The following is a 21,729-nucleotide window of genomic DNA, read 5'->3' on the forward strand; positions in this document are numbered from 1 at the left end:
AAAAAAAAAAAAAAAAAAGGAAAAAAAAAAAAGAAAAATCCATTTCTTATTGAGGGAAACACAATCTATTACAAAGTAGAAAAGTGGGGGCTGCAGTTAATGCAGAGCAGTGTATGATTTCTTCAAAACACAGTGTGTATCTGCTCAGAGAGCACAAGGAGCCACCCTGAGTGGCTTGCCAAACATTTCTGAGAGGCAGAAATTAGACGTGGTGACCTTTGGGTGTGTTCCTTTGTGTTTTCCAGGTTTACTGAGACACACCCCTTTAGTAAGTAGGAAAGAGGATAGCTGAGAGGGAAGAGCCCCCTTTCTTTCCTCTCTCTCCTTCCCCCCTGCTCCCCTCCCCCGCAGGATTATCCGGAATCCCTCCTGGTTCCCTGGAGTTCCAGAATAGCAGCGTGGGCTTTGCTGTGGTCCTTATGCCGGCCTTCCAGGCTCCTAGCTGCTTGGGAAGAACTCCTGTAGGGTAGCCCCCTCACCTGGCCCCTTCAGCCGTGGTGCTGCGGGAGCTGGGAGCCGCCAGGGCCCAGCCCGGTTGTGGCCAGTTCATCTGGCACGCGCTGACCAAGTGCCCTCTCCCTGGTTGGGTGCCCTGGGCTGGGCCGCGGGTCCAGTCATGCGGCCTTCCCTCGAGCAGCCTGTGGGCCTGGGCAGGAGGCAGAGGTGCTCAGATGCTGCTTCCAACGAAGCGAGACCCTGCAGAGAGATGAGAAGATGTTCCGTCCGAGCCACTAGGACTCGTTTACAGTGGAGAAACAGCACACACGCAGTGTGCACATCTGGACGTGCACTTACCTTTTAATTTTCATTTACTGTGTCACGGATGTGTTTCCACGCCAGAAACCTCGTTGGTAATAGCTGTAGAGTATTTACTGTGCGATTATATCCGAATTCGTCCTCTGTGGACCCAGAAGTTCCCGGTGTTTCGTAATGACAAGCACTGTTGTAGCACTATATTCGATTCTACATTCTACTGAACGTAGGCACTGATGTGAATTTTTTTTTTTTTAAGATTTTATTTATTCATGAGAGACCGAGAGAGAGAGAGAGAGAGAGAGAGAGAGCGAGAGGCAGAGGGAGAAGCAGGCCCCCAAGGAGCAGGGAGCCCGATGCAGGACTCGATCCCAGGACCCCGGGATCATGACCCGAGCTGAAGGCAGACACCCAACCATCTGAGCCACCCGGGCGCCCTGACGTGAATATTTTTGAAGGACGTGTTCAAAGGACCTTTTGATGGGTCTTGCCACATGGCCTTCCGGAAGACGCTTTGCTGGCGGCTGCCCTTCTCAGCGGGCCGCGAAAGTGCCCGCTTCACCTTCAGCGCCGCCACGGTGCTTGGCGCTTCCCCTCCTCTCCCAGCCTGGTAGGGGAGGGGGTTGTACTCCTAGTTAGCGGTGACGTGAGCCTCTTTCCGGGTGGTTATTGGTCACTTGTATTTAAGCATCTGTGAAGTGGCCGTTTTTGTCCTTTGCCCGTTTTCCGAAGGGAATGTTCATCTTGTTAAGCAAGAAACTCTGCCTACGAGGCTGCAGGTTAGGCCCGGGTGGAAGTGAGTGATGCAGCAGGAGCTGGTCTAGGTGGGCACATCAAGGAGGACTTCCCGAAGAAGGCGGCGTTCCTCTGATGCGATTCCCTGTTGGAAGTGTTAGATCTGCTCAGTAAATGGATGGATTTTTTTTTTTCCCCCTAGAATAAGGATGGAGCAGTTGATGTCCATAACCCAGGAGGAGACAGAGAACCTGCGGAGACGTGAGATTGCCTGTGAGTGGGGAGGGTCTTGGGGAGGGGTGTGGTGTCCTGGGAACAGAGCTTTTCTGACTAGGGTGCGGGGGAGGCCACCTTCTCCCTGTAGGTCAGGTACAGCGGGCTCAAGAGCGGCAGTAAAGTCCAGGAGGGAAGCATGGGCCCTGAGGTCAGGCTGACTTGGAAACAAGCCGTATGACCTCAGGGCCATTACTGGTCCCTAACTATTCGGAGCCTCCATGTTTTTATCTGAAATGGGGAGAACAATAATTCTCCAGCTCATGGGGTCACTTGAGGGTCAGACGAGATGATACCTGGCGCTGAGTGAGCACTTCACAAAGGCCATAGGGTTTCTGTTACCAAGAGCTGTGGTTAGCCCCTCTTGTGTTGCTGGGAGCTCCCCATCCTGCCATTCCCAAGAAGTGGCCCCAGGGCACCACACTTTGTCCATACTTGGGGGGGGTACTTCCTGTCTGATCATGAGCACTGAGAGCATCCAGGCATGTGCCAAGGAAGACCAGGAGTCAGTTCCTCCTTTTTTTAAAATAAGGAATGGTTCTTCTTGGCTGGCCCCATCCTCCCAAGGCTGGATACTGGAGTGGGATACTGTGGAATACTGTGTACCAGGCCCCTTGCCAAGCACTTTGCATACACCACTTCATCTCACTCCCTCCTGATGAGGTGTTATTAATGTTCCTATTTTAAGGTCACTATTACCCACCATTTATACGAAAGAAAACCTGTTTTTGCATTTCCAGAAGGATGTTTAATAATAAATTGACTGATTAGGAATAGTATCAGTACCGGGGACTTTTGTTTTCACCTTTTTAAACTTCCTTATTGCTTAGTTTTTTTAAAAATGAGCATGTACTATTTTTATAACTAAAAAGATTTCCATAAAAACAACGAAGCCAAGAGTAGGTAGTAACCCTTGTTGAGGACATACGGTATCATGCTGTCCTGTGCCCTGCCAAAGGGAATGTGAATCAGCGGGATCTTTCTGGAGGGCAGAAAGGGTAACTCCTATTATTCACGGCCTTAAAACTGTACTCTTTTAAAAATTAATCTTAAGAAATAATCAAATTGCATAAGGATGTTTGAGCAAAGGACACTTATCATTTAATAATTGCAAAAGAGACCAAATGCCCCCAAATAGAGGATTATCTAAATAAACCGTGGTGATCCGTGCCCTGCAGTTCGCTACGGCCAGTTCCTCACACTGCCACGTGGACATGGGGAATTAGTCACAAAAAGTGAGAAGTGGTGTGTTTAGTGTGGTCACATTGTAATTTTTTTTGTTGTTGTAGTAAAATATATAACCTAAACTTTGCCATTTTAACCACTTGTAATTGTACGACTCTGTGGCACAAGGCACATCCACGTTGCTCAGCAGCCGCCATCCAGCTCCAGAACTGCATCTTCCCGACTGAGATTCTGTCCCCGATAAACACAGATTCTCCCTCCCCGTCCCCAGCCCATGTAGAACCCCCATTCCACTTTCTGTCTTGCTGAATCTGACGACACTAGGTACCCCATGTAAGTGGAATCCTGTGGTATTTGACATTTCATGACAGGCTTCTTTCACTCAGCAGAACCTCCTCAGGGTTCATCCCTGTTGCAGCAGGCGTCAGAACTTCCCTTTTTGAAGCTGAGTAATATTTCCATTTGTGTACTCACATTTTGTTCACCATCTGTCAGTGAACACTTGGGTCGTTTCCACCTTTTGGTTTTTGTGAATAACGCTGCTGTGAATTTGGGTGTATGAATATCTGTTCAGTTCTATAAATATGCATTAAAAATTGACTAGAAGAGGGGCGCCTGGGTGGCTCAGTTGGTTAAGCGACTGCCTTCGGCTCAGGTCATGATCCTGGAGTCCCGGGATCGAGTCCCACATCGGGCTCCCTGCTCAGCGGGGAGTCTGCTTCTCCCTCTGACCCTCCTCCCTCTCATGCTCTCTGTCTCTCATTCTCTCTCTCAAATAAATAAATAAAATCTTAAAAAAAAAAAAAAAATTGACTAGAAGAATATATATCAAAATATCTCTGGGTGATAAGATTATAAAAGATTTTGTGTGCATGCTGTTTGGTGTTTTACAAATAGCCTTTTCAAGCTTAAGTTACTTCCATAGTTTAAAGATTTTGGAGGGGGGCGCCTGGATGGCACAGTCAGTTGAGCATCTGACTCTTAGTTTCCGCTCAGGTCATGATCGCCAGGTCGTGAGATCAAGTCCCAAATCGGGCTCTGTGCTCAGCAGGAAGTGTGCTTGAGATGCTCTCTCCCTCTCCCTCTGCCCCTCCTCCTGCTTGTTCGCATGCTACCTCTCCCTCTCAAATCTTTTTTTAAAAACGTGTTTTTTAAGGGTGACTGTGAGGCGGGTGGTGAGGTGAACCCCACGAGGCCCCCAGGAGTGGTGCCCCTTTCTCAGTCCCACCCCCATGTTTCCTCAGCCGCCATGCAGCAGATGCTGACCGAGAGCTATAAGAACCGGCTCATCCAGATGGCCTACGAGTCTCAGAGGCAGAGCTTGGTCCAGCAGACCTGTTCCAGGTAAGGTAAGGAGAGGCTTCCTGAGTTGGGGGCGCTGGCTCAGGGCCCAGGACTGTGGGGGTGAGCGCTGGGCACTGCAGTCCCCGCCCCAGCCTTGGCCGTGCGTCATGGGCAAGCGGTGACGGCTCTTCATGACTTCTCTAGCTGGACCCCATGATTGGGTCAGGCTCTGGTAAAGTGACAGCAATCACTCGCACTTCTCATGCACTTCCTGTGAGCCAGGCACTCGGCCAAGGGATGTGTGTTGGCTTACTGACTCTCTGCGGCAGTGGGTCATTAGCCCCGTTTTGCCACCACAGCTCAGGCTCAGAGAGCCTATGTGACACATCCAAGGAAACCCAACCAGCAGGTGGCAGAGCCAGGGTTCAGGCCCAGGCAGAGCGGGGGCGTGCTCTTGACCACGTTGCCCTCCTCGACCTCCGAGGGTCTGCAGAGGCCGGGAGCAGCGTGCCCTGGAGGGGGAGGTGATAGGCTGCTTTCACACTGGCGGCAGCTGTGGGTCTGGCTGGCCAAGTTCACTGCCTCGCTGTGGGTTAGTCTGTTGAGGGAACCACATGTGTCGGCACAGCCGTGGAGAAGAGCTCTTGGTGCTCGGGAGACGGGCCAGGAGCACTGGCTGCCCTGGTGTTTCTCCCCCTGTCGAGGTGCTTCTGGCACAGCCCCCAGCCTCCCCGTGTCCTCACAGGTGGGGGGATTTCCCCTTCCTTTCCTGGCGATAGAACATCGAGCTTAGGAGTGTGCGCACTGGCGGCGGACAGACCTGGACTCAGTTCCCCCTTCTGTTAGTAACTGTGAAGTGTTGGGTCAGTCCATTTCCCTTCTGAGCCTCAATTTTCTTATCAGAAAAATGGGGACCCGAGAAGGAGAGCTTTCTCACGGCCCAGGTGGCCCACCTGGGAGGTCATGAGCTTGTTGGTGGAGGTGGGAGGGCAGAAGCCAGGCCACTACTTCAAGGGCATTGTAGAGGAGATTCTGATGGAGGGGTGGATGAGAGGACCCAGACACACCGACTCTGTCCCCTTCCTTCTAAGACAAACGCCATGTCTGTGCCCGGCCCAGGAGGTACCCCCCAGCAGGTGCTGCTTGAGTATTATTATTGAATGGGTAAATGGTTTATTTTGATCTCCGAGGTTCCTGGCACTTGGTAGATGCTCAGAAAACATTCAGAGAGTGAATTAATTTGCTGTCTTTCTGGCAGCATGGCCGAAATGGATGAGCGGTTCCAGCAGATTCTGTCATGGCAGCAGATGGATCAGAACAAAGCCATCAGCCAGATCCTGCAGGAGGTGAGCCTTTGTCCAGGGTGTGAGGGCAGGGGCTCAAGATGGGCACAGGGAGCCTGAGGCAGAGCATCACAAGTCTGCATGGAGCCCTGTCCTTAGCGTAGAAGACCCAAGATGCTTAGTATGTTTAGAACTATATAGACCCTCAGGACAGAGGGGCTGGGAGGGGGAGAGTGTGGTGGTTTTCTGGTCACTGAGATCTAGAGCAGGATCCCCTGCTTCCGTGGCAGGCACCCACTCTCCGTGCTATGTGGCTCTGTCGTAAGGACTTAGGGGCAGGATGTGGGGATCACTCCATGGAGGCAGAGCACACAGGAGAGTGCCAAGGGCCTTTCGACTTCCTGCTTCCAGATGGCGCACCTCTGTTGGCCGCCTCACCTTCCTCGTGAAACTGGGCAGTGAAAGCACCCACACCCCTGGTTGTGGAAATTCAGTGCACATAGTATCCAGGGCTAGTGAGCCTTTCACAGGTATTATTTCTAAAATGTGAACAAGTGAGCTGAAGAGTTACGTTCCCTCTAAGAGACCGAGAAGTCCTCCGTGAAGGGGTTTCTGAGCAGATTCTGTGTTCCCCCTGGCCTGGGCCGGGCACCTGCCGAGCAGCTGGTGGTCTCTGTTGCAGAGCGCCATGCAGAAGGCCGCGTTTGAGGCTCTACAGGTGAAGAAAGACCTGATGCACCGGCAGATCAGGAACCAGGTGAGGGCTGGGGGTGCGGCCCCACCGACCCCTTCCTGCGTGCCTTCCCAGACGGCAGAGGTGGCTCCTTCATGCGCCAGCTCAGCCACCCATTCCCCCCCACTCCACGCCGCCCCTGCCACATAAACAGTTCCGCTGCCTCCCCGGATGCCCGTGGGCAGCCTGGACGGCTTGGGCAGCCTCTGCATCCAGCGTGCCCCAGGCAGGAAGCCCTCGCTGGGGGAAATGAGGTCAGCTCCACCCCAGGGACCACCTCCATCAGCTCAAACTGAGGAGCTGGGGCGGACGGGGTGGCCCACCAGGGCAGGCAGGGGAGGCCGCCTCGCCTGGAGGGAGCTGTGCTCTGGTCTGGGCTCGGCTGCCGACCTGCAGGCTGGCCTCCGCCCCGTGGGCTATGTCGGGCCCCCCTGGGCTTTCTGGAGGGCTGGAGACAGAGCTTTCAGGCTGCGGGAATGCTCATCGCATACTATTCGGCACACTTTGAATTTTACATTTTTGCATGTTTATTTTTTTCTTTGTATTCTTTTCTCTTTTTTTGGCCAAAACCAACTTACCTTTTTATTTCCCTCTTTAATTTCAATCCCACCTTGCCGGACATGAAGCTCATTCCTCTGACCAGGGGTTGGTGGGGCCATAGGAACTTAGGGGTGAGGGCCATAGGGTCACAGGCTCGGGGTGGAGAAGTCACTAGCTGTGGGGTCTGACCCCCAGGCATCCTCCCTGTGGGTGGTTCTGACCCAGCTGGCCAGCTGTTCCCCTTCAGACCCAAGCAGGGAGAGCCCCGGGAAAGGGCTCCCTCACCAACCTGCTCTGTGTCCTTGAACAAGTTACTTAAGCTCTCTGAGCCCCCGTTTCCTCATCTGTAAAATGGAGGCAGTAATATCTCCTAATAACCAGGGGAGATTTGATGACAACATTGTAGTTAGAGTACACAGCACAAGCCTTGCACACAGAATGTTCTGGAAGCGTCAGCTGCTACCATCGTTGTTCTTAGTCACTCCATTACCCTCTGCTCTCTGTGACGGCAGTTACAGGAAGTAAGACACTGCGGTGAGTGCGAGGCTCAGTGAGGACCTGTGTCTGTTCTGCACTCTGGCCTGAACCTTAAAGGCAGGCCTGTCTCCATTCCATAAGCCGTTAGCCTCTCTGGGATGGGCCCTCCCGGACAGGCCCGTCTGTGCCCCCCAAGCACTCGGGGCCCTGAAACAACTAATTCTTTTAAAGCCCCGCTGAGGGGGTTCCCAAGGCACCCAGGTCCCCTTCATTCCCGACTGCCCCCGAAAGGTTTCTTAGACCCCACTTGGCCTTCAGGGAGCAGCACAGACTTGAACCTTGGTTAATGTGAATAAAAAAAAACCCTGTTTCGTCTTCTGTTTAGATTAAGTTAATAGAAACTGAGTTATTGCAGCTGACTCAGCTGGAGGTAAAGAGGAAGTCCCTGGACACGGAGGCACTGCAGGTATGTAGGGCTCCCGGCCTGCCCCTCCTCCTCGCCTCCCTCCCCACAGCTGCTCCCCGGCAGGCAGGCAGGCTCCTCTGGGGCTGTGATGGGAGCACAGCCTGGGGGGCGAGCCCAGCGCAGGCCAAGGTTAGGGTCGGGCAGCCTATTGCTCAGCAGGAGGGTCAGAGGAAGGAGGGTTTCATTGCCAAGGCTCACCCAGGCCCATCTCCATCTCTGCATTTTCTTTGTTTTGAAGCAGGGTCACTGCTGAGCTCCCTGTCTCTTTAAACCATGCTTTTGGGGTGCTGGTTCAACTCACGGGCTGATCTCCTCTGGGGAAGGAGCTGTCTTGGTGTCCCAAGGATCTCTGGAGGAGAGGGCCCAGCTGTAACTGTGTCACTCCCTGCAGGCGGTTTCTCTGGGAGCTCCAGCCTGGGTGTCCTGCTTGTAGAGCGTGGGGGCAGTAGGGACCAGCAGGTGGCGATCTGGACTGCGTGTCCGGGACCTGGCCTTTGTCCTCTATAGTCGTACTGTGTGACCTGGGCAGGCACAGAAGAGGGCTGGACCTTGCCCTGCCCCGACCTCTGCCCAAATGTCCAAAAGGGGATGGATCAATGGTGTGTGAGGACCTGCGCCCCACATCCGGCTTCTGAGTAGAGGCTGCTGTCTGTCCCTGTGTTTGTGTCTGTTCTCAGGTCTGTCACAGATGTGCTGTGTGACCTAAGGCAGGTCACTTCCCCTCCTAGGCCTCCCATTTCTCCCCTTCATAAAAGGAAATCATCTTCCAGGCCCAGCTTGTGTCCTAGGGCCATCACACTGGGGCAAGCTAGCCAATGCAAAGCCCTTTGTGAGCCTTGCCACCTGTCTTCAGAGATGAGCTCTCAGAAAAGATGCAGCCACCGTGCCTGGCAGGTGCCCATGTCTCCTGCCCATCAGAGCTTGTGAGGCTCCCATTTTGAGGGCCTCCGTGGTTTCCAAGAGTAAGAAATGAGTGGAACACAGACACAAACGAGGACTTCGCCCAGTTTGCATGTGCCTCCATCTGGGTAGAACCTTCCAGACCCGTGGGGGTTACACGCCAACCCTCCCTGCCTGTGCTTCCACCCACACGCGCTGTAGTCCCTGAGATTGCAGTCATGTACCTGTGGCTTGTCATTTCCTTTGTTTGCTGTTTCTTACCATTCCATTGTCAGGAGTCATTAGATCCCACGCCTGGCCTGACCCCCACAGGGAGAAGATGAGGGGATGCCCAGGCAGAGGGGCCCCTCGGCTCCATCCCCCAACCCTCTGTCTGGTTGAGTTGGGCCCACTGTGGGGTCCCGGCTGCCAGCTTGGAAATGAAGTGGGGGGGATCCTGTCACCCCATGGGGGGACTCCTGGCTCCAGAGCTATGAGCTTCCAGCGGCACTGGGCATGGTCTTGTGTTGCAGGAGATGATCTCGGAGCAGCGCTGGGCCTTGAGCTCCCTGCTCCAGCAGCTGCTCAAGGAAAAGACGCGACGAGAGGAAGAGCTCCGGGAAATTCTGGTGCGCTCGGCTTCTGCATTCCGCATCGTACATGGGTTCGCTTTCCCTAAACACACTCGCCATTCTTAGAAGCGTTACTGTTATTCAAGTAATAGTTGCTCATCAAAGAAAAAGGACGAAGGAAAAGACTCACTTCTGAGAGTTACCTAATGCTAACGCTTTGATGTGTTTTCTGACCACTACGATGCGTATTTATAGCTGTGTATGTGTGTGCCTTACAAACATAAGATGGTACACACCTCTTTAGAACCAGCTCATTTGCCTCTGTTCTTTTCATGCCCTAAAATGTTCTCCATACGCTTCCTGGCTGCATTTGGATGGGCCATCCTAGCCCATTGCTGAGCATTCAGACTACTTCCAGTTCTTTACTTTTCTAAGGAATGCTCTCTTTGTAGTGGAGTATCGAGAATGGCCATGAGTATTTATTCAAGACCGATGCCCAGGAGAGGACTTTCTGTGTCCAGGGCAGGCTGTGTAATAAGCTTTTGGCAGGAGTTGCCCAGCTTTCCCCTGTACCCAAATGTGTTTGACTCTGGCACATTGTCATGGTGGCAGGTGGCGATCGTTTCCTCTAGACCCCGTGTGCATTGGAGCATTGGGGACAGAGGCCTAAGTCGCTCCTATGGTGTCGTTAATGCTCCAGACGTTCTCTGAGCTCCGTTGTGGACGGAGCCCTGTGCAGGGAAGAGTGAGACCAGCTTCCACAGCCCCACACGAGCCCATGCGCGGGTTCAGAAGCTGTCTCTTTAAACCATGCTTTTGGGGTGCTGGTTCAACTCACGGGCTGATCTCCTCTGGGGAAGGAGCTGTCTTGGTGTCCCAAGGATCTCTGGAGGAGAGGGCCCAGCTGTAACTGTGTCACTCCCTGCAGGCGGTCAGAAGCTGCCGGTTCCTCGTGATGCCTTACCGCCGTCGCCTGCGAACTGTATTAACACGCGGATGGCACGGTGGCATCTTGCAGCAGCCGCTGTGCCCTCTGGCCCTATGCTCCTGCCCTCAGAGGCCTCAGAGCACTCACCATCCAGGGGAGGAAGCCCCCCCTCAGCAGATCGTGACTGCTGGGGTCACGGGTGCCAGACGAGAGATGTGTCCACAGCCTGGGGAGGGCCGTGGGCAGCAGAGGGGAGCAGCTTGGCAAGGTCTGGGAGGGACGGCCAGACAGGCCCTAAGGCCTGGGTTGAAGTCTTGCTGCCCGCCTCTCCTTTGGCCCCCAGCGTGTGGCCACAGTCCTGGCTGGGCCGCCTGGCTTGCTCAGAACACAGGTCCCCGGGCAGCACAGGCCTGGGTCCAAGTCCTGGCCCTCACCCCGGACAGCTCTTGTAACTGGGCAGGTTCCTAATCACTCTGAACCTCCCTTTGCTCACCCTGGAAGTTGGACCCCCTCACGGAGCTGTGCGAATTAAGGCAAATGGCACCTGGGTGCATAGCAGGTCCTGGCCCACGGCACTCTGAGAACGTTAGCTGTTGCTGTTCGTACCGTTTTTGTCGTGGGACTGGCCCCGGCACCTAGAATCATGCCTACTTGTTCATGGCAGAATGAAGGGATCCGTTTCAGTAGCATGTCTGTCGTTCTCCAGCTTTGTTAGAAGGGTGAAGCCCACTCCAGAGGCCCATATTGTCCTTAGAATCCTATTTCTCTCCCTGCCTGTCACCAGAGCTGAGCCCGAGGAGGGGCCCGCAGAGCCTGGTGGCAGGCGTCCGAAGCCCTGAGTCTGGCCCCAACCCCAGGTGTGCCCTGGCTGAGATTGTTCGCAGCAGGTAACTGGGGGTCGAGGCACTTCCTGCCTTTCCGGGGTCAGTAGTTTAAGTGGTGAGACTTAACTCACCACTGGGGGACAGCCTGGCAAGGGGCTGCGGAAGTTCTTTGTAGAATCCCGAGCGACCTCCACCAGCCAAAAGCCTCGTTCACAATGGGCACTGTCCTTACAGTTTTTATTTACTGACCTAGAACTAACGATGCCTGCTTCATCCTTGGCAGACAGAGTTAGAAGCCAAAAGCGAAACCAAGCAGGAAAATTATTGGCTGATTCAGTATCAACGGCTTTTGAACCAGAAACCCTTGTCCTTGAAGTTGCAGGTAAGGACTGCTGGTCCGCACCCTTTCGGAGAGCCTCCCCCGCCTCGGGGATGCCTGGCTGCCTGATCTTTCCAGTTCTGTTCTGCTCATATTTCCAGTGACTAGTGTGCCGGGTCCTCTGCTAGGCCCCGGCGGGGACAGAAAAGAGAGCGCGGGTGCCTTCCTTCTGGTACGGGAAGGGGGAGAGCTATGTGGGGCAGAGCCACTGTGCATGTGGGGTGGGGAGCACAGGAACCCCCTGCAAACCCCCGCTGTGGGCAGGATGGATGTGGTCCCCCCTCCTCCCACACACACACTGGTTTTTTTGTTTTGTTTTTTAATAAAAATGGAGTCCTTCTATATATACTGTTTTGGCAAACTGTTTTTTACTCTTAATAATGACGGGCAGTTCTCTAGCTGTATACATAATAAATCTCCTCATTGTTTCCAGACATAGTATTTAGTATCTGGATGAGCCCTCATTGATTTAAACAGCTCCTCCTGATGGGTGCCTGATCGCTTAACCATTTTCAAGTTTACAGGTAGACTGGCAGTGAACTTCCTCGCGTCTTTATCTCTGTGCTCACGTGTGCATTTTTGTAGGAAGAGTTCCGAGGAGACGTTTTATATATTCTGTTAAACGTGCTCAGAGCCTTTGTTCGCCGCTGTGAATGCGGCGCCGCGTTGGCGGTGCGGTCAGCTTCTCCCGTGGGTCTGTCCCGCAGGAGGAAGGCCTGGAGCGCCAGCTGGCGGCCCTCCTGGTGGATCTGTCGGCGGAACACTACCTGCCTCTCTTCGCCCACCACCGCATCTCACTGGACACGCTGAGCCGCATGAGCCCTGCGGACCTGGCCAAGGTGGGAGGCGGCAGCCCCTGGGGGGCGGGGGGTGGAGCGCTGCACGAGGCCGTCCGAGCCGCCAAGGGTCGGCTTGCTCTCCTGCCGCTCTGGGTGCGGTCTGCCATGAGCCCACGTTCCGGGGCCCCCGTGCTTCCAGACAGCCAGAACCCCCACCTCGTCGGCCCCTCCGCCCCTGGGTGTAGCCTGCACGCCGTCCGCCCGACCCTAGACTACTCCCCCCGCTCTGCTTGGACCTTGACGTTGTAGGCCCAGGACGAGTCCTCGGAGGCTGTCTGGCCTGGCCCGCCCCCGGCTTCACGGACCTCGGAACGGCAGCGCTGCCTGAGCTGCTGACGTCCTGGGTCAGAGCTGAGCTCCGCGTTGCGTTAGTTCGTTTACGCTTCGAAAGAGCCGACTGAGGGCAGCTAAGGTCCGTGGCCGCTGCCAGTGCCAGGCTGTCCTGAGGGCTTCCCCATGCTCGCCCCCGCAATGGCCCGGCCGGGCACGTAGCATCCTTGTCGTTTCTCAGATGAGGAAGTGGAGACGCGGCAGGGTGGTAGCTTGCCCGGGGTCACACGGCACGGTCAGGCCCCAGCCATGGGTGGTCCGGTCCCAGAGGCCATGCTGTCTACCCCTCTGCCGTGTGGCCTGTCCTTGACCCAGAAACTGACGGGTCACACACAGGGGCTGTGTCACCCGCAGGTCTGTGGGACTCCAGCACTGCCACTCCTCAGCAGCTCGGCCTCAGTGGGCACTCCCTGCCCCTTCCTGTGAACTCTGACAGTGGGTCCTGACTCCCCTGTTGTCGGGGGGTGGGGGGAGACGTGCGGTCTCGCAGGTGATGCTTTCAGCGAGTCCTGCCCCAATGCAGGGTAGGCACGTGCTAAACTGTGGCTCTTACCGGTGTTAGTTCCCTTTGGGGCCTCGGTCTCCCTCCCTGCCACCTGGTCACCTCCACAGCTGTGGTGCTGCATTGCCCCCTGTTGACCTGGGGGCCCAGGCCTCCGAATTTCCAGGTGAAGGTGCCAGAAGCCAGGAAGGAGGCGGTCCTTGTGGCTCCCACCCAGCCCAGGCCGTAACTTGCTTTGCCTTGAACTGCCGTAGGTGGGCATCTCGGAAGCTGGTCTGCAGCAGGAGATCCTGCGGAGGGTCCAGGAGCTGTTGGATGCGGCCAGGATGCAGCCAGGTACCAATACAGGGCATCTCCTAAGCAGAGGCCCCAACCTCGCTTGCGGACTGTGCTCTGGGGGGAGGCGGTCACCTGTTTACATTTCAGGACGAGAACTAAGGGCCGGTCCTAGCCCCCACCGGTCCTTAAGGTTCCCTCCTAAAGGAACAGGATTTCCAAATGGAAAAAATAGGCCACAAAAAGCGGGGAGGGGAAAGAGGGAGAAGTTGCCTTGTAGAAGGAGAAGGGCCCTCCTGGTGCCCTGTCCTATAACCTTCCCTAAACCTACCGTACACTGGGAACCACACAGCGCGGACCCTTGGAATAGAGGGGGAAACCAGCCATGCCCAGTGCCTGACACCGTGCCTGGGGCGGGCCTGTGGTGGCTGTGGAAAGACGTTTGTGACGACGTGCAGAGGGGTAACGGCGGGTCATGAAGGCAGTCCACCTGTGTGTGGAGGCCCGGGGAAGCCTAGGTGCTGTGGCTGACGCAGGAGCGGATGCGGGAGGCGGGGGCTCCCGTGTGCCGAGCACGACCCAGGCACCAGGTATTCGCCAGCCACTGCGCATGCACCGTGTCGTGTCGCCCCTGTGTCAGCCCCGTGAGGTGGGTGCTACTGTCCTCGTTAGAGCGCGGAGGGAACAGAGACGTTAATGTGCTCCCGTAAGGTCCCACAGCTGGCCGATGGCTGAACCACTGAGCTTAAGGCCTCCCTCGAGAGGAGACCGAGGGGTCTTGAGGAGGGAAGGGAGCCTGGAGCAAGGATGGAAGGAGTGGGCCTGCCTGGGCTGCCAGTCTGGGCGAGCCCACGGCAAAGCCGGTCTCAGGCAGGGGCCGTTCAAGGCAGAGACCGAAGGTGGGGTTGCCGGACCAGATGGCAGGGATGAGGCAAGAGCTCGGTGGCCGGCGTGGGGGAGATCTGGGTCCCTAGGTGCCTGGGCCGTGTCATGATGTCCACAGGCTCCAGCTTTCCAGCCGATTTTATTCCGGGGCATTGATCCAACCTAAAAAATGCATTAAACTAATAGTTCTTTAATATCAAGTAATGTATGAAATAGATCCCTTCCTCCCCTTCCAGATGTTTTCCAGTACTGACACCTTTCTGCTGTCAGACTGGAGGTCCGGATAAGTTTGGCATCAGGGCTTGGGGTCCCCCTCCTGGCAGACATAAGTGTCCTTCACTCTGAGCCCCTCAGATGATGGCTGCCTCCCACCGTCTCCAAAAAATCCCTACGGCTAGCAGGAGCCAGAAGGGACCAGCAGGTCCTTCCCCACTGAGGCTGCGTACAGCTTCTTCCTGATGCTGCCCAGCTGCAGGGAGGGCTGGGTGGGACCTCTCCTTGTCAGCTGCAGAGGGGGCAGGAGACCTTCAGTCCCTTTCCTGACATCCTCTTCCTGCTTCCAGAACTCACTTGGTGTCACATTAAATACAGAAGAGCCCCTTTACAGTGATGGTTTGGTGGCACTGTGGTACCTTCAGAGAGCCTAGTGTTGTAACAGCCTTAAAAAAAAAAAAATCTTCAGGTTTTTCCAATTATAAAAACTCGTAATTCAAACCACAGGATAGATGGGAAAATCTGAACCAAGATCAGGATGTGCATCTGGGATGGAGAGGACTCAGGGATGTTGGTGTATGTTGCATGATGAGAGAGACCACTTTGTAAGGGCCGATTCTGCTGTGCTGCTCTTGGGCCCCGGGGGGGTGGGGGGGGCGGGTGCCTGCTCTCCTGGGAGCAGGGCGGTGAGGGGCCAGCCCTGGGGCCTTCTCATTCCTCTCCCTGCTCCCCGGAGGTCTCCTGGGAGACCTGGTGGAGAAGCTGTGAGCACAGCCCCCGTCCCCCCCAGAGCCCCTAACCAAGGGCTCCTGCCCCACGCCTCCACCACCAGGTGGCCCTGTGGTCTTGGGCAAGTGGCTGCTCTTCTTTGTGACAAGCCCTCCTTGCAGGGTCCCTGTGAAGGATCCAGGGAAGGGTCAGGGGTTAGAGGCCCCAATTAACCAGCACTGTGGCCTTCCCTGCCAGTGAGTCAGCACTCCTGTCTTACGGATGGGGGGCGGGGGTGAGGCTCAGAAAAGAGAAATAAGGGGGGGCCCTTACCCTCCTGTGGGATCCGAGGGCCCCACCTTAGCTCACTGTTCACTCATGGCAGGCAGAGCCAGGGGACCCCCTGGGGGTTGGGATCCTGGGGGCATGACCCTGGCTCAGCCTGTCTGGTCCCCACAGAGCTGCTGAACCCACCCAAGGGTGAGGTCCTTGGGGCCCTGGAGGTGCCCACTGCCCCCGAGGAGCTGCCTGAGTCTGTGAGCCCGTCCGCTCCCCCGGCAGAGCTGGTGGTGCCGACCTCAGAATGTGTCGTCTGCCTGGAGCGGGAGGTGAGTCTGGGGCAGCGGCCCCACCCGCGGGCCCGGCCTGTCCAGGCATGTGTGTTGTTTCTAGTGGTAGAAGTAGATTGTATTCATTAGAAATTTGGGGAAATACAGGACAGCAAAAAATACAGGAAATTACCATGATCCCATGACCCAAACATGACCTAATGCTAACATCATTTTCTGGGACTTTTTTTCAAAAGAGGTTTTTTCCCCCCTGCTTAATTAAGGAAAATTTCCCAAGTCATTAAATATCAACAACATAATTGTCTCTGAAGAGACTTTTAAAAAACCATCTTTTAAAATCTATAACAAAATTAGGGGTGCCTGGGTGGCACAGTCAATTAAGCATCTGACTTGGTTTTGGCTCAGGTCATGATCTCAGGGTCATGGGGTCAAACCCCGTGTCAGGCTCCGTGCTCAGCAGAGTCTGCTTAAAACTCTCTCACTCTGTCCCTCCTCCCCACACTCACTCTCTCTCAAATAATCTTAAAAATATATATATATATATATAAAATCTATAACAAAATTAATGTTTATTGTAAAACTTAATATAGTGTAGAAAATAAATCTCCTCCCCTCCCTCCACCATGTGATCCTACTTAAAAGAAGCTACCGTGTTAGCAGTGTAATTACTCCAGGGTCTTTACTAAGCCCAGGGAATGCCGTGATGCGGAGGGACGTGTTGGTTATAAATTTAACCAAACCCCCTGCTTTGGGGCCCCAGAGGTGGCTTCCAGTTTGTTACTACGAGCAGTGCTGTACCAAACAGCCTTGGGCAGAGTTGGGAGCGCATCCTTGATCACTTCCTTAGCATAAGTGCTGAAAAGAGGAAATGCTGACGCACAGCACAGGCATGCTTATATGGCTTTTGCTCCGTGCTGTTGGAATCCTTTGTAGACCAAGGGGCCGGTCAGGGCACAAAAAGGCAAAAATCAGGACAGCCTACAGGTCCAACGGCAGGGCTGGTCAGACACACTGTGGCCTCCTGGGCAGCTGTTAGGGCGCGGGGGGGGCGGGGAGATAGGGGGTCGGGAGCGACTTCTGTGCCGTTCGGATGGCGTGTGACAACTGTGGTCTCAGATCCTTGAGGTAAAGGACAACGAGGGGTCCGGGGGGCTCTGTTGCCCCGTCGCCGGGAACAGGCCGGGGCAGGACCCAGCCGCTCCCACGGTCTCTCCTCAGGCCCAGATGATCTTCCTCAACTGCGGCCACGTGTGCTGCTGTCACCAGTGCTGCCAGCCGCTGCGCACGTGCCCGCTGTGCCGTCAGGAGGTCACGCAGCGCCTCCGGCTCTACCACAGCAGCTGAGCCCCGGGCTCCAGACGGACCAGCACAGCCCCCCGCCCCGCCCCGGGTCCCTCTCTCATGGCCCCGTTCCTCTCCGAGCACACCTGGGCGGGGGCGGGGGCGGGGGGGACCGAGTGCTCCTGGCCCTGCCGCCGCTCGTCCGGATGCTGTGGGGGACCGAGGACTCCGAGTCTGAGGACGGCCTCGGGGTTTGGAGAAGCAGCTGTGCCCCCGTCTAAGCACAGGACTCAGTGTCCTGGCCGCTGCCACTTCCCAGCGGTCTGACTGCGGCAGGTCACTGCCCTGCGGGAGCCTCGGTGTCCTCATCAGGGTAACACGGACAGCGCTGTCCCCCTCGGTGGGGCGGTGGGAGTGCGGGAGGGCCCCGAGCGCGGAGCCGCTGTACGGAGGCCACCACAGGGCGCCACGGGCTGGCCTCACGTGGACTGGCCGGTGTGCTGAGTGCACGCCTTGTACCGCAAGCCACGCTCGGCCCTCCCGACCTCCCCTCTGGGCCCCTCTGCTCTCCAGATCTGTACCTCCTAACAGTCCGCCCCCCCATCCCCCCCCGCAGCTCACAGGCAGGCAACGGGCTTTGCCCACCCGAAGCAGGAATGTCAATAAATCCATCTCCAGCCTGATCCTGAGTCCTTGCTGGGGCCTGGTGGAGCCTGGGGATGGGGGAGGGCTGGGGGGGGAGGGCTTCACCTCAATCAAAGGGAGGGAGAGGTGGGAGAGGCATTATCCAAATCTGCCCTCATGACAGGTGGACAGACAGCTGGAGCAGGTCGTGCGTGGGGGCGGGGGCTGTGCACTCCCTTACCGCTATCCCGGAGAAGGGCCCAGGGCCTGGGAGCTGGGACATGGCAGCGCTGGGGCTGGAGCCTGGAAGCCTCGGGACTCCTAAACCCATGCAGTTGTGCGGGTGGTTCATTGCACAACTCTAACAGGAGCCATGCCCCCTTGTACTTGATCAGAGCTGCACGTTTACTGTATGTTCGGGCAGATGGTTTTGAACCAAGTGGAGCTTGCTTTGGGCTAGAGGTGGGTCTCTTTGGGGCCCCCGGGCTCTGTCTCCAGCTAACTCTGACCCTGGCCAGCCTCCCAGACTCCTTTCCCTGTCCATGCATTCAATAAGGGACCTGACGGGGCCCTGACGCAGCCAGTAGCCACCAGGGGGCACTGAGTGCTCACACCAGGTGCAATGCTGGATGCGGGGGCCTGGCCTTGGAGAGGCGGAGAGCCCTGTCTGCCTGCACCTCAGTGTCCCTATCGGATTGGGACCATCAACCCTGTAGGCTGAAATGGGATGGGATGAAGGCCATTTGTAAGTCCTTTACAAGCACGAGCTGGGGCCTCTTCCCATAGTCTCACCCCCTACCCCTGACTCCCCAGGAGCTCTGCCGCCTCCCTCCCTCAGCCCCAAACCTGGGCTCAGCCTTAGCCGAGGGAGATGGAGACCTGGGCGGGCAGGGCCACATAGGGCACAGCATTTTGCGAATCACCCAGGCTCCTCACTAGGCCCAGGGAGAAAGACTTTTATGAGCGCCCAGCCCTGCTTTTATAGATGGAGCCGGAGGCTGAGTGTAGTGATTTGCCAAGGACCACAGCAAGACTGCAGCTGAATGGTCTCCGGCCCCAAGGCCCCCGCCGTTCCTCACCTCAGCCCTTGTTGACCAGCCCTCAGCCACTGGCTACCATGGAAGCCAACGTCCCTCAAGGTGACTGGCTGCCATCCCACCCAGGACGCCTGTTTACACCCTTGGATGGGACAACCCATCCCCACCAGCTGTGTGCGTGCATGTGTGTGTGCGTGTGTGCGTGTGTGTGCATGCGTGTGCCCTGTAACCTCAGCCAGGGATCCATATCTTCTTGGGCCTCAGTTTACACAGTGGTAAAATGGCGGTAACGAGGGTGCTCGCCTTCTGGAGTGCTCAGCCCACAGCGAGTGCTCAGTGACTGCTGAGTGAGCAGGAGTCCCCAAAAATGCCCACACCGCTGTGGACACCCCAGGGCTACTTGGCCTTAAAGCTGCTGCCAGCCCGGGATGCCTGGGTGGCTCAGTCGTTAAGCGTCTGCCTTCGGCTCAGGTCATGATCCCAGGGTCCTGGGATCGAGTCCCACATCGGGCTCCCTGCTGGGCAGGAAGCCTGCTTCTCCCTCACCCACTCCCCCTGCTTGTGTTCCCTCTCTCGCTGTGTCTCTGTCAAATAAATAAAATCTTTAAAAAAAAAAAAAAAAGCTGCTGCCAGCCCTCCTGGCCGAGAAGGCCAAGCTGCCATCAGGCTCGTCACCTATGCGCCCTGCACCCCGTCTCCGGGGCGGTGTCCTCCGACCAGGCACGGGGGGGGGGGGGTCAAATGATGAGCCCGGAAAGTCAGGGTGCACTGCTGGTCCTAGACCGGCTCCGGCCCAGGTCTCCCACCGGCGGCACCACACGCAGGCCACTGGCTTTAAATCATTTATTGATTAGTAAAGCTTAAAGAGTTTGCATAATATTTTCAGTACAATATCTGGGAAGGATGATTGGAGACAACCCCAAGAGAAGGCACTAGAGGAGAGATGTGAACACGGAACCTGGTGGTAGAAGGTTAGTGAGGCATTTGAGATTAGGGCTGGGGGGACCCGGAGGGTCCCTGAGCACCAGCCACCACTGCACGTCCTGGGGGTCTGAGGCCCCTGCCCTGGGAAGCAGATCGAGGGGGCTGGGGAAGCCAGGAGATCCCGGGCCCTGGGGAAGCGGCTCAACCTTCACCCCCAGAAACAAGCAGCTTTGGGAGGAGGATATCTAAGAAGGGAATTTTTCAGGGGCCAAGCCACGGCCTGACCCTACATCCTCAGAGGGGCCACCAGCGGTGCTTTGGGGAGCCAGACCCAGCTTCCCTGATGGACAGTGCGTACCTTGGAGGTGGCCCTCAGAAGACAGAACCTATACCCCCAAACCCCACCTCTTGAGCGGCCTGCCACCCCTCCGTCCCAGCCCGGAGTGTGTCACCACAGGACGGGCAGGGGGAACAGAGGGACTCCCGGAGGCTGGGGCGGGGGTGGGGAATGTAAAGCCTGCTCCAGCTTCCAGAGCCTTCCCTGGGCCACCTCAGCCTGCTCTGAAGACACTCCCAGCAATACCCCCCCGCAGCTCACCCCCTCCCTCCCTCTCTCGGAACACTTCCTCTCCACAGACTAGCACATTCTGGGCCTTTCTCATTCCAATCCCGGCCCCTTACCCCTCCTCCAGGAGGCATCCCTAGCCTGGCTACCGCCTGAAGACCCCTCTGTGCACCTCCCCTCACCCACAGCAGGCAAAGCGAGGCCAGTGTCCACTCCAAACCTGGCCTCTGGAGGCCCAGCCAGGCTTGAGGAGGACAGTGGTCTGGACACAGAGCTGGGCTTCAACGCGCCATGCTTCTGGTTCCAATGGGCCCCCTCCACCGGTGAGAAGGGAGAGAATTCAGTGGCCGAATAAGCCAGCGAACAACTCTACATCGGTCTTACTGAGAAGGAGGGTGAGACCCCCGTGAGGGAAACCGACCCCAGAAAGCAGGAAGGGAGGACCCAGGGAACCGGCGGCCACCAAGGTACTCCTCAGCCCCCTCGGCTGGCCCAGCTCCCAGCACAAGCAGGAAGCCCCAGATCATCCCACAGAAGAGAAAACGGAGCAAAGTGTGACCAAACCCAATAAAGTGACTCAGGTGGGCCAGCCCCAGAGGTGCCACACCAGCCCTCCCCTACCTCCACCCCGAGGCCTAGATCTGGGGCTCCCCGGCTGGAGCCAAGCCTGCCAGTGTCTTGGAGGGGGTGGCCTGTGTGCCATGTCCAGCAGAAGCTCGGGGGTGACCGGCCTAGAACTCCGTCTGTACCCCTGCACTGTCCTCGGTGGTGGTGTGGATGGGGGGGCGGCCACCAGGGCTGGACACCTGCTCCCCGGTCTCCTGGTCACTAGGTTTGGGAAGCTCAAGGTCCGCAGCCTTTCCAGGAGGGAGTTGCCGGAGGGGTGAGGCGGGCGGCGAGGAGGCCTCAGGGGCTGCCGCGGGCTGGGGGCTCTCCTGGGAGGGGGCCCCGTTGAGCAGAGGGCCAGCCGGCGGGGGGCTCTCGGCCCGCAGATCCCGGGCCAGCAGGCCACGGAGCTCAGTGCCACTGTCCTGGGACGCAGGTGATAGTGGCTCAGGGCCGGCCTCGAACGGCAGCCCTGCCTCCTCGTCCTGGACCACAGACACCACCTGCTTGGCACGCCGTCGCTTTTCTGAGTGGGTGGCTGCTTCGGGGACGCTGGGGCTGCCGCCGTCCCCCCCGCTGCCACCGTACTCCTCACCCCAGTCGATGGGCGCGCCCTCGGCCAGCAGGTGCAAGTTGGGGTCGCTGTTGTGCATGACCATGCTGTCCCGGTAGAGGTTGTGCTTCCTCTGCACCGCGGCCTCCTTCACGGCTGCGGAGCCAGAGAGCGGGGTCAGGACAGTCGGCGCGGGGGCCGCGGCCGCCAGCCCACCCTCCACAGCGCCCGCGTAGGACCCCCATCATCACCCCCGGCCTCACTGCTGGGAACCAGCAGCCCAAGCCGGCCACCACTGTGTCCTCCTGTCCCTCATCTGCCCCCGTCTGCAACGCCAAAGCCTGAGCTGACAGCACAGCACAGAGGAGCGATGCTACCCGCCCAGGGCCGCACAGCGTGCCTAAACCAAGCGCCAGGCCCAAGGCCCGAGGTTTGGGTTTCTTTGCAGCTTAGCGCGTGGGACCAGGAGGACCCCCCAGCAGCCATCTGTATGACCTCCTCCCCTC

At 57.0% G+C, this 21,729-nt stretch overlaps 2 protein-coding genes across 5 annotated transcripts in view; one reads left to right on the plus strand and one right to left on the minus strand.

Moving 5' to 3' along the window:
* Positions 1–17,593, plus strand: part of LRSAM1 (leucine rich repeat and sterile alpha motif containing 1) — a 38,733-nt gene extending 21,140 nt beyond the window's left edge. For 3 of the 4 annotated variants that reach the window (XM_032418348.1, XM_032418350.1, XM_032418349.1), the window contains 11 exons: positions 1,691–1,761; positions 4,191–4,290; positions 5,489–5,576; positions 6,196–6,270; positions 7,649–7,729; positions 9,142–9,237; positions 11,216–11,314; positions 12,019–12,150; positions 13,237–13,318; positions 15,524–15,672; positions 16,852–17,593. In XM_032418348.1, coding sequence (XP_032274239.1) covers positions 1,691–1,761; positions 4,191–4,290; positions 5,489–5,576; positions 6,196–6,270; positions 7,649–7,729; positions 9,142–9,237; positions 11,216–11,314; positions 12,019–12,150; positions 13,237–13,318; positions 15,524–15,672; positions 16,852–16,977 — 1,099 coding nt within the window. In that variant the 3' untranslated portion in view covers positions 16,978–17,593. The remainder of the gene's footprint in view (positions 1–1,690; positions 1,762–4,190; positions 4,291–5,488; positions 5,577–6,195; positions 6,271–7,648; positions 7,730–9,141; positions 9,238–11,215; positions 11,315–12,018; positions 12,151–13,236; positions 13,319–15,523; positions 15,673–16,851) is intronic. The other variant, XM_032418351.1, reaches the window with a different exon arrangement.
* Positions 17,594–19,448: 1,855 nt separating this feature from the next.
* NIBAN2 (niban apoptosis regulator 2) overlaps positions 19,449–21,729 on the minus strand; it is a 50,942-nt gene continuing 48,661 nt past the window's right edge. The window contains exon 14 of the mRNA XM_032418916.1: positions 19,449–21,379. Within this exon, the coding sequence (XP_032274807.1) occupies positions 20,796–21,379 (584 nt within the window). The 3' untranslated portion in view covers positions 19,449–20,795. The remainder of the gene's footprint in view (positions 21,380–21,729) is intronic.

This window comes from Phoca vitulina, unplaced genomic scaffold (genome assembly GCF_004348235.1).
Source record: "Phoca vitulina isolate PV1807 unplaced genomic scaffold, GSC_HSeal_1.0 scaffold21, whole genome shotgun sequence".
In the NCBI taxonomy this organism is placed as follows: domain Eukaryota; kingdom Metazoa; phylum Chordata; class Mammalia; order Carnivora; family Phocidae; genus Phoca; species Phoca vitulina.